Source organism: Oncorhynchus mykiss, chromosome 3 (assembly GCF_057628025.1).
Source record: "Oncorhynchus mykiss isolate SJ-2025 chromosome 3, ASM5762802v1, whole genome shotgun sequence".
Taxonomy (NCBI): domain Eukaryota; kingdom Metazoa; phylum Chordata; class Actinopteri; order Salmoniformes; family Salmonidae; genus Oncorhynchus; species Oncorhynchus mykiss.
Window position 1 is genome coordinate 70,138,870 of NC_143024.1, and position 12,536 is coordinate 70,151,405.

The 12,536-nt window shown below is 41.3% G+C and overlaps 1 protein-coding gene across 1 annotated transcript in view; it reads left to right on the forward strand.

Moving 5' to 3' along the window:
- LOC110504354 (low-density lipoprotein receptor-related protein 1B) overlaps nucleotides 1–12,536 on the forward strand; it is a 422,565-nt gene that overhangs the window by 255,335 nt on the left and 154,694 nt on the right. The window contains exons 22-25 of the mRNA XM_036965026.2: nucleotides 3,685–3,885; nucleotides 5,561–5,806; nucleotides 9,845–10,042; nucleotides 11,023–11,227. Of these exons, the coding sequence (XP_036820921.2) occupies nucleotides 3,685–3,885; nucleotides 5,561–5,806; nucleotides 9,845–10,042; nucleotides 11,023–11,227 (850 nt within the window). The remainder of the gene's footprint in view (nucleotides 1–3,684; nucleotides 3,886–5,560; nucleotides 5,807–9,844; nucleotides 10,043–11,022; nucleotides 11,228–12,536) is intronic.

The window sequence follows — 12,536 nt, forward strand, 5'->3', positions numbered from 1 at the left end:
TTCTTGGTTATCTTCATGAACCTTGGCTAACAAGTTGAATCAGCAATACAAAATTTGATTTAATTATTTATTTACTCAATACCTAACTAATCACACAGAATTATGATTACACAGAATGGATCATACATTGATTACAAATTATGTTATAAAGAAAACATCCCTGGTGGACCGTGCCGACATGACGGCTGGTTACACAAAGGAAAGGGGGTTGGGTTTGAGTGAAAGAGCGGGAAGACTGAGTAACAAAGGGAGAAGCTATGCTATCGTAAATACAGTACATTATGCATTCTAAATTACCGCCCATTTGAAAAAGGAAAATACAATAAATATTTACTCTGAGCTACGCTTCGATCTGTTGGTCATAGATGGGAGGCCGCATTGTCCTTTGAAGAATGCCTGATGGTAGAATGGATACTTGGTAGTACCGTCGTCTTGTGGTAGAACAAATACTCTGTCCGTCCTCTCCTAGCCCATGTCTACAGTTGCTGCGCTAACGCGACGGCTAGGAGGTATCACTTCTTTAGTGAATAAGAGTTCAAAGTTCATACCAAGTTGCCATGCTATATGCTCAAGCTATGTTCTGGCTGGTATAGTCGAAATTCAATGCTAATTTCATTAGGTTCTCTAAGGTTGGCTTAGTTCTGTAGGTGGTCTTTGACCTTTCAACGTGGGGACCTCAAGTCCACACGTCCTTGGAACATTATCTGAGCCCTTTTAACGTAGAACCGTCACCCTAACGTCTTCGGAACAGAAAGTTACATTTTCGTCAAGGGGCTTATATCGGAGGGGAGAGAAGGGCGTGTTTCATAGTTTATAACCAATGTCTGTTCACATGGGCAGGGCCACTGAGTTAAGCATAGTTCACTCATGAAAACCCAATTCTCTAATTTGGAAGATAAAATTACATTTAATCTTTTCATGAATAGTTTCATATTTAAACATTTAAATTGCACAACAATTCCATGTGAATCTGATAACTAGAATGTGTAGACTTTCCAAGATACAGTTTATGTCGTCCTATCATCAGTAATAATGTCTCAGACGCCAACTGATCTGGCATCATATTAATTTAGTACCAATGCATATTTTCAGCTGGTTGGGTTACTGAAATATGGTTCCGTTCCCATGTTTGATGTCACCAGACTCTCTCTAAATGTTAACAAAGTGATTTTCAATAGTCACATTGGTAGAGTAGAGAGAGAGGGAAAGGTATTTATGGGGGTCATAAACCTCCCCCCTCAGGCCAAAATCATGACACATCCAACAATTTCATTGCTTTTACTGAGTTACAGTTCATATAAGGAAATCAGTCAATTTATATAAATTAATTAGGCCCTAATCTATGGATTTCACATGACTGGGAATACAGATATGCATCTGTTGGTTACAGATACCTTAAATAAAATGGGACTCACAATGGCCTCAGGATCTCGTCATGGCATTTTACTGCATTCAAATTGCCATTGATAAAAGGCATTCGTGTTCGTTGTCTGTAGCTTATTCCAGCCCATACCATAACCCCACCACCACAATGGGGCACTCTCTTCACAATGTTGATATCAGCTAACCGCTCGCCCACACAAAGCCATACACGTGGTCTGCGGTTGTGAGGCCGGTTGGACGTACTGCCAAATTCTCTAAAACGATGTTGGAGGCGGCTTATGGTAGAGAAATTAACCTTCAATTCTCTGGCAACAGCTCTGGTGGACATTCCAGCTGTCAGCATGCCAATTGCATGCTCCCTCAACTTGAGACATCTGTTGTGTTGTGTGACAAAACAGCACATTTTAGTGGCCTTTTATTGTCCCCCAGCACAAGGTGCACCTGTGTAATGCTCATGCTGTTTAATCAGCTTCTTGATATGCCACACCTATCAGGTGGATAGATGATCTTGGCAAAGGAGAAATCCTCACTAACAGGGATCTAAACAAATTTGTTGCAAAACATTTGAGAGAAATATGCTTTTTGTGAGTATGCAACATTTCTGGGATCTTTTATTTCAGCTTGTGAAACATGGGACCTTTACGTTGAGTTTATATTTTTGTTCAGTGTAATATATTCTAATCTAAAGTCATGATTCAATATACTGTATTGATCTTAGTCTTTGTAGACTGCAAGGACCCCATTGTGTGGAACAGATTAAAATATGGATCACGTTATGCATTAAGTAACTTTTTGGCCTGTTTTTATATTTAGAGTTTTTCTTCAACTTGACTGAGGGATTATTCTAGGGCTGGGTGATAAACTGTCTTTTACAATATACCGGTATTGATCCAAGGACCGGTTTGGGTTTTTCCTTTACCTTGTATAACGGTATTTCAATGTTTTTGTTTGTTAAATGCATTATGCCACTCCGCTGTGTGTAATAATATCAGTTTTTATAGTTTACTCAGTTTGCTACTTGAGTCGTCTCTCTCCCTCTCTCTTTTCACACACACCAAACCCTCCCCCTGTCACTTAAGCAGAGCCGTTTTTGTGCTACAGCAAGTCAAATCAACCACTAGCAGTCTGACGGTCTGCATGGGCAATGCTGCAGATTTTGGTGACAATGATGCTGCTTTCCACTTTGCTTCCTACTATACACCCACAAGCATTCTATAAGCACACAGTATCTTATACTGTCTGCAAACAGCTAGTTGATCTTTTCTTTGCAAGTTGTGGCTAAAATAAATTGTGTTAGCCGCTAATGCTTAACGCTAGTTGTACTAGTCAGAGCAAATGTAGCTAGATAGCTAATACAGCCTGCTACCAGTGCTGGTGTAGGCCTAGATCAGCTTTTTGTTTCTGCAACGTTATATTCTAAAGGAAGGATGAATATTTTACTATTTGTACAGTACATCAAAGCTACAGTAAGAGGAAAAATTGAATGTGAAATTAATTAGGATCCAGTGTGAAACAATGACCAATTCCTGCCCTGTCACAAAAACCCTTCACTGGCTTTTTCTATTCATTGTCATGTCAAACAACACTGTATTCAAAGTCCCCACTATATTCCAACTTTTGGTTGAAGTTTCATTGAACAGTATAAAACAATCAGAATGGACAAAGCTCCATTAAAAACACTTAGAATGCATTTGTTGCCACCCTAGGGTCATACACTACTCATAAAGCATGTGAACTTTTATTATTCAAAAACCTCATACCTCCATACCATCAAAAATATTGTGATATTTAGGGCTCCCGAGTGGCGCAGTGGTCTAAGGCACTGCATCTCAGTGCAAGAGGTGTCAGTACAGTCCCTGGTTTGAATCCAGGCTGTATCACATCCGGCTGTGATTGGGAGGCCCATAGGGCGGTGCACAATTGGCCCAGCGTCGTCCGGGTTTGACTGGGGTAGGCCGTCATTGTAAATAAGAATTTGTTCTTAACTGACTTGCCTAGTTAAATAAAAGTTTATTTTATTTTTATTTTTTTTATGATATTTTAGCCATATCGCCCAGCCTTAGATTATTCACCAAATTTATTACAGATGCTTTGAAGTTCACTGTGTGGTAATGCTGACTGGTTACTCAGCATTTAGTTAAATGTCTTAAGGTTATATTTCAGAGGTTCTACTCTACTGTAGGGACAGCTGATGATTGATATCGTCTTTGAGGAATATTTTCTGTGTCTGGTTGTGTTAATGAATCGTGTGTATGTGTGTGTGTTTCCATAAATGTCTGTATATGTGTGTCACACCAACAGGAAAGTGCATCACCAAGAGCTGGGTGTGTGATGGAGATATCGACTGTGAGGATCGTTCTGATGAGGAGTCCTGTGAGGCAGCTGTCTGTAAGCCTCCAAAATACCCCTGTGCCAATGACACTTCCACTTGCCTCCCACCAGAAAAGATCTGCAACGGCAAGCCGGACTGTGCAGACCTGTCTGATGAAGGGCCTTTATGTGGTAGGAAAGAACTATTATCTGTAGTACATCATATTGCTTGAGATCGTCGAGACTAATTAGTGTGTGAGTTGTGATGAATCATTTCATGTGTTTAAGTGGAAGAAATGTGTTTAGAGATTATTTTTCTACTGGGACACACACCTCAGACAGAATATACATTATAAGCTGTGTGAGCTTTAATTTCCCATCTCATATAACAAGAACCCAGAGTCAGATGTGTCAAACGCTGTCTGTCCCTAAGGAGTGGTACTATATATTTGAATTCCCATAGCCTTGAGAGCAGCACGATGACGCGTCAACATGCTGTTGATTTTGATTCAGTCATCAAGGGGACCGAACATAAAGAATAGCTACCAGATTTCTCCAATGATTACCAACACAGATCTGTTTGTCCAAGGCCCATCTGAGGGGAAATCTGTGAATCTCATGTGAATAGTACACATCTAATCTATTTGACTGAACAACCTAAACGTATCGGTTCATTTCGAGTTGCTAGCAGAAACCTCATGGGGGACCATAGTTAGACACCGTAGCTCAGAGTGTGTGTTATCACTTATCTTCCTCCCAAATGGCACACTATTCCCTACATAGTGCACAACTTTTGAACATAGTCCTATGGGAAAAATGGTTTATGAAAAAGGGTACAGGGAAGAGGGTGCCATTTGGGACACAACCTTTGAGAAAAGGCCCACACTGCGCTGCCTGGTTCATAGCCAATTAGGTCATACAGGGAGACCTTAAGGGGCCTGATTGATTTGAGCTAACTCAGCAGGAGTCATTCCTCCAGCTGTAACCTATGGGGGCACAGCTCTCCTCTACCCTCCTCTGCAGCTAGGAGACCCCCGCAGAGAAATTTCAACCCTTTCTGGTCTGTGCCAATAAGATCATCTTAATCATGGCTAGCTAAAAAGGAGACTTTGGACCTGTAGTGTGATTGTTGCACCAAATGTCCTTTTCATCTTCTGGACCTGTCTGGCACCCCACAATAATCAGATACCTAGCTGCTTCAGAGAAAATCATTCGATTACAGACTGCACAAAGAAAGAAAAGTCATTCTTTTTTTTTCTCCGTCTCCATATCAGTTTTGTGAAAGGAATAGTGCACAACTTTCAGATTTCATGATGTGTTGAAGCCTTGACAGTAATAAAGGCATCATCCCTCAGGTCAAACCGTTGCGGACCAACTGAACTGCGGAGCCTCTTTCATTGTGTAATAGCTTTTCCTTGCGTTGTATATGCAGCGGATATTTCCCAACATCATGCTCGACTAGCAATCTCTAGCTTAGAGCAAAAAGTGGTAGTGTTATTCTTGTGCCAGCTAGTTCTCAAAAACAACCCTTTTTAATTCAGCATTTTTTTTACTCTACAGCACATGGCCCAACATACTATGGTCTATTATTTCTCTAACCTCCTTTTAGACCCTGTGGATGACGATCTGATGCTGAAAACCATCTCAGTCTCTAATATTAAGACTCTTAGTTCCCTGTCCCTCTCATTCTCTCTGGTCTCCAATCTCATCCTCTATAGTAGGCTATTAAGGCTCTTAGTCCCTGACCTCTTTCTCTGTTTTCATATTAGTGTTTGGTACTTACATCCTGTCCTCTCTCACTCTACTCCCAGATCAGAGTTGGCTCTTACTTCCTGTGCCCTCTCTCTACTCCTCTCTCTGCTCCTAGATAAGTGTTTGGTGGCCAAGGGTGGCTGCAGCCATCAATGCACAGTGGTACCAGGGACAGGGGTGGTGTGCTCCTGCCCTGCAGGGCTCCAACTGGACTCTAACAACAGGACGTGTGAGGCGGTGGACTACTGCAGTAGGCATCTGAAGTGCAGCCAGATGTGTGAGCAGTACAAAACCACCGTCAAGTGCTCCTGCTACCCAGGCTGGAGGCTGGGCCCCGATGGGGACAGCTGTCACAGCACAGGTGAGGTGACAAAGTGTGTGTAGGGTTGTGTGTGTGTGTCAGGAAGTATGTTGATTGTGTAAGTGTAGACTCATGTGCTGCTTCATGTCTTATAATATGCTAGTGAGGATTTGATCAAAGTGAATTGGAATACGTTTTGAAATATAACATTTGATTAATTCGATGTCTTACAGTAGTTCCGATTAGGTAAAATATTACTATGATCGTGTTGTTTTTCACACACAAAAACAGCAAAGAACTTTTAGTTGCACTTTCTGAGTGAACAAATGACACAATGTTGATATTTATTTCATTTATTTAATAAGAAAAAGTTATGCAACACCCAATAGATACACATGGCGTGGCATGTCTTAACGTGACCACAACCTTGAGTAGGGTACAGCCATAGTTTACGCCCATTACTCCCATGTTAAATTGTCTACTTTACGCATTACCCAACAACGGCTGTATTCTTTTTTACATTTTATTCGATACAATTTTTGAATATGCTTGGTTGGTCATTTTAACATACATCTATGTCATTTTAATAAACTACATCATACCTAAAAACACTTTCATTCTAAACATGAAAATGTTAGCATGAACAGAGAAAGTCAAATGAATGTACGTCACGATTATCAGCCAAAGAGCCAATTCCAACAGACTTTAGTTTCTTTAATTGGCAAACTAACACTGCTTTTAATTTGCCAAAAAGCTGTTACGTACTGTATTGTTTGAACAATAGTAGGAGAAAAGACCACCAAATTAAGTTTAATCAAATGCCCAAGGACCAGGTTAGACGAACCTCATTGTTTCATGCTATGACGCCGTGATGATGATGGAAATGATGATGGATGGGCTCTGGTTACTCAATGCATTTGTGTGTTCAAGCACATCATCATCGGTAAATCGTTTTGCATAAAGCTTGCTAGTTTGCATGTAGTAAGGACTAGTGGGCTGTGTCCATCCGAATAACACTATAATATTCTTCTACATTTGGATATTTATGCAAACCTGGAGATTCCACCAAGTACTGTAGGTGAAGATATCATAGACTGCCTTGGTTTGGTCAATTTGGTAGGGTTGTATCCCCAGATGGTCTCCGGCAAATTGAAAGGACATATACTGTAGGCAAGCCAACAAGAATGAGCTTTTTAAAATACCTAGACCGTTCAAGGGAAGGCAACGACTGGAAGTTGTTAAACCGCACGTGACATATCTAAAACTAACAAATTGGGTTGAGATGAACTTTTCTAGCTAGCCAAGTCAACTAACCAGCAAAAACTCTAGGGGTAAACAAGCAGTGACATAAGCATATTGCAACAGATTTACTAACTTTATTGTCATTGTTAGGGTAGGAAATTGGTGGCAGAATAAGTATCATGCAAATCATTCATTGTTTTGACCGCCAAGTACTGAAAACATTTCTTGAAACAACAAAAAAGTGTCAGTAGTTTGCTTAGAATGATGGCAAAGTTAGGCTAATTACATGGGAGTAATGGGAGTACCCAACTACTGTACTCTACTCGGGAGCGTGGTCACATTAAGCCACACCCCGCCGTGTGTATCTATGCCCCTGTGTGAAAATTAATTGTTCCCTTACGCTCGTTAACTGGTTGTGCCACCTATAGATGCAATGTACAACCAAACGCTGTCTGTAGTTGTTGATCACTCTCTCACATCGCTGTGCAGGAATATGCTAGAAGTACCAACAGTCAAGCATGGTGTCGGTAGTGTGATAGTTTGGGGATGCTTTGCTGCCTCAGGACCTGGATGACTTGTAATGATTGAAGGAACCATGAATTCTGCAGTTCATGCTTTGAAACCCACAAATTCTGTTCTGCATGCAAGAGTGGGCCGAAATGCCTTCACAGCGATGTGAGAGACTGATCAACAACTACATGAAGCATTTGGTTGCAATCATTGCAGCTATAAAGGTGGCACAACCGGTTATTGAGTGTAAGGGGGCAATTACTTTTTCACACAGAGGCATTGGGTGTTGCATTTCTTTGTATATAATTTTTGTATTTTTTTTTTCACTCAGGTTCCATTTATCTAATATTTTGGTTGAAGATCTGATAACTTTCAGTGTAAAAAAAGATGCAAAAATAGGGGAAATCAAAAAGGTGAAAATTATTTTTCACGGCACTGTAAGCCCTGTGAAATTACATACAGTCAATTCATTGATCAACTCAGCTTTACATAATTTGAGCAAACGGTCTACTTATGTTGTAATGTGTGTGATTGGATTGATGTTTTGGTTTTTGCTTCTGTGTTGCTGCTCGTGAAACGAGGAGAACATGGCAGAACACGCAGCCTTGATGTGTCACATTCAGATTGATGAAGCTCGTTTTTTACTGCTCGCCTCTCCATTTCCCTCAGAGATTGATGGCAGTTGCAGTGCTAATTGTATGTTAAAATAGGGAAAGAACGGGCAATTTACCGAAGAAACACATTAACATTTCATTGTTTCTTACATAAATAGGGACCTTGAACACTTGGCGCAGCATTAGTGCAGCCTCACTTTGACTATGCATGCACTACCTGGTACAGTAAGTTCATCAAGAACAAGCTACAGACAGCTCAGAGTAAAATGGCATGGGTCATTCTGAATCTTAGCCCTCAGGCTAATGTCGGCCCTTCTCAGCTCAGTGAACCACAGTGGCTATAAGTTGATAAAAGGGTCATTCAGCTGAAGCTGGGATTGGCCCATAAAACCATATATGGTACAATCCCCCAGTATCTAAAGAACTATCTTACTACTGAGAGGCAGTGCCGTAGATTTTGTGCCATGTCGATTCAAGAGCGATGCATTTATATATTGGTAGAGCGTAACAAACTCCCGGCTGAGATAAAAACTTCCAGTCTTAGGTTAAAACACTCCTGCAAGGCTTGGTTCATGTTGAGATAGCCTCCTAGCCACGTGCAAAGCTACTCTACTCTGGTGGAGTGATGTGTTAGTGAGTGTACAAAACATTAAGGACACCTGCTCTTTCCATGACATAGACTGACTAGGTGAATCCAGGTGAAGGCTATTATCACTTGTTAAATCCATTTCAGTCAGTGTAGATGAAGCAGAGGAGACAGGTGTTCTTAATGTTTTGTACACTGTATATCTACATATGTAGACATTGTGTATTTTATTTTTATTTATTTAACTAGGCAAGTCAGTTAAGAACAAATTCGTATTTACATTCATGGCCTACCCCGGCCAAAACCTAACCCAGACGACGCTGGGCCAATTGTGTGACTCCCTATGGGACTCCCAATCACGGCCGATTGTGATACAGCCTGGAATCAAACTAGGGTCTGTAGTGACGCCTCTAGCACTGAGATGGAGAGCCTTAGACCGCTGCGCCACTCAGGAGCCCATGATTGAATGTATGGCACAGAAGGCCCATGTCACTTGTTTTGCCCTGCAGTCACATGCCTACCAATAGAGAACAACAATGGAAACAAGTCTGAGTTTTTATGTATATAATCCTTGTCAATTTTGGTAAATGTATTGGTTGCCTGGTGTGGCTTCTTTCTGCATTTTAAATAGTCAAATCAAATAAATGTTCTGCGCACAATAGAAAACTAAGAATCAACCTCATTTAATTTTGACAAATGTACTATTGAGTCTGTGGTGACATTTCATGCATGCAAGGCTCTAGCGTTTGTACAGAGATTTTCAGGTATAACTGAATAATAAAGAATGAGCAACTTATCGTCAGCAAGTAGCTAACATCCCTACTCCCTACAGTATCCAGTCTTTCTCATTGTGTTCATAATGTATGTGTCTCCATAGTGACGATGGGGTTTCTGCTCTGTGCATAACACAGACTAGTGCCAGTGCCCAGTCATGAAAGTGCATGATCCAGTGTGTGCATGGATGCACAGGTGCCTGTGTGTTTGTGTGTGTGCAGTCATGCCCACCTGTTTGTTTGCTCCGTTAATGGCACCGGTTCAAATCACTTCCCTGGCTTCTGCCGCTCATGTTGGTTTTGTTGTGGCATCCGTTGCCTTCGTTTTAACTTGTTCCTCTTCCTTTCCTCCCTTTGTCTTTCCTTTGGCCAGATCCCTTTGAGGCTTTCATCATCTTCTCTATCCGGCATGAGATAAGACGGATAGACCTTCACAAGCGGGACTACAGCTTGCTGGTGCCAGGGCTCCGGAACACCATTGCTCTTGACTTCCACTTTAATCGCAGCCTGCTTTACTGGACAGATGTTGTAGAGGATAAGATCTACAGAGGACGCCTCTCAGGCTCTGGAGGTATGTAGGTCCTATAAGTTAGCTCTAAATGGTGTGATCTATGGTGCTTTCAAAATCTGAAGGTACGTAGGTGTAAGCTACACAATAGATCCTAAGGGCTGTGATGTACTGACGCTTTCAGGCTCTTTAAGTAACTTGGCTAGGCTAAACATTCTATCTAAATGCTGGGATCTATTGGCAGAGGAGGATAAACATGGCTTTCTTCCCTCCCAATCTTCAACTGGAAGGCCTTTCAATTATACAGTTTAGTTCAATAAGGTTTTCAGTTTAGTTCTACTTAGCACCTCTCTGAAACTGTGAGCTGATACTGTCCCTCCATTGAAGAGTTATTTCAGCAGGGTAATGCCAAGCATTACTGTGGGTATACTCTAGGCCCCTCAGTCGTCTTCCCACTGTCATAGTGCATCTCTGAAGCCTTTGATGAGTTAGAACTTTTCATTAAGTTGGTGTTTTGTGCTGCTTATATTCTGTGCGTCTGCTGCAATTGGACTTTTTCTCTCTTTCTCTCATTTTCTCCGTGGGGCCATAGAATGTGTCCCGCTGCTGCACCTATTTCTCCCTTTTGTCATCCTTCCACAAAGGCTCCAGCAGCCGAGGATAATTGTAAACAGCTGGATTATAGACATACTGGGAAAACCTTTTATTTTTAATGGAACACTGTAGGAAACAATCTTCTTTTATGTCAATGTTATCTTCCTCAAGAGTTTCTCTAGCTAGGGTTTTCTCCCCAGAAAATGTAATTTTGTTGGCAGACCAACAAACACATCCTCTCAATAGGGGGAAAATGATCAGGCTGAGTTGAATACATCTCTTCTCTACTCTTCTCTCACCTAGTGTGTGTATTGATGACCATGGTGCTGTGGTTTGGTCTGTCTCACCTGGTCTAATGGGTGGTGTGGTGGTGGTCATGGTGCTAAAGGGTGGTGCTCTAATCAGGTGGTGTAGGGGTGATGATGGTCCTGTGGTTGGTATTCCATCAGGTGTGACAGGGATTGAGGTGGTTGTGCAGCATGGGCTGGCCACTCCAGAGGGGTTGGCAGTGGACTGGATAGCAGGTAACCTGTACTGGATCGACAGTAACCTGGACCAGATCGAGGTGGCCAGGCTGAATGGAGAGATGAGGACCACACTGATAGCTGGAGGGATGGAGCATCCACGGGCCATCGCTCTGGACCCAGGACAAGGGTGCGTGCCTACTCACAACAGACCTGGGTTGAAATAGTATTTTTTTTCTTTCAAATTCGTTGAGTGTTTGATTCAGCCTACCTGGAGTGCAAAATGGGCAGGGTTTACACTTTGGGGATTATTCAATTGTTTCTGTTGTGCCAGATATGCTCAACAAAGCACAGCTAAACTATTTTAAAGAAACAAATACTATTTTAATTCAGGTCTGACTCACATACTGTACACACTCATAATAAGAAAAACAACATCCTTCATTTTCTTCTACTTCCTTCTCCCTTGATGTGTGATGATGTCTGCTATGTTAGGGTCCATTAAGGATACAAATATAGAATACATTGATAATAATACTGTGGACTCAATTCTAGTGATGACAAGTGATATGGCTCATCTTTTCCTCTTCCCTGATTCATGCACTTTACCACTCTTACTTTTTATCTTTAATACATTGCTTCAAGCCTTCAATTCATCTCTGAACAATCTCACAGGCACAAAGTTGGACGAAAAAGACCAAAATTATGTTTTTTATTATAGTGTGTTTAGCCTAGTTCTTTAATTTATACATGGTGATGAATTACTTTTATTTGATTGTAAAATGTATTTTGTTTATTTTGTTTTAAAACTACTTCCAGACATTCATAAAAAATCTACTAAGTAGTCTTATAAGAAATGTATAGTCTGATCGTATATTCTTTCCTGCACTGCATATATTGGAGGGATGACTGTGTTTCAGAGGAGAACACATTAGGATTAATGGATGATTTCGGTGCCTACAGGCAAAGTTCCTCGCCAGAGCAATAATTCTAACGTAATTACTTGAATCCACTCAAAAGAGTAAGCCATTGATCTAAGGGGCCTGATCCAATGAATAAGGCTATTGAGCTGTACAAGGATGTTTCATTGTCGTCAGCGTCTAATTTAAGCCTGCATTCCTACAGGGTTGGGTCTCTTGCCGGGTTTGGTGGGCAAAAGCAGGATAGTAGCCGTGTTTGGGAGACATGATGATGGTCATAGTAATCACCAGTGCTCATTTACAGGCTTTCATTGAGCTGTAGAAGGTCATAAAAACCAGATGGCTTCCTGTTCCAGCCAATGTCACAGATGCTGTGGAACACTGGTCTGTTTGGTGCTGTTCTAGGATCCACAGACTGCTGCCAATGTGTGTGTTTACGAATCCCACGGCTATACACACTGTATGTAATTATTCTAGTTTGCAGTGATGTCACATTGACAAACCAATGAAAAAGGGCTGTAGAATTGACACTGAAAATCATTACTAAACGGATTAATGCCTTTAGCCTTGTTTTTCCGT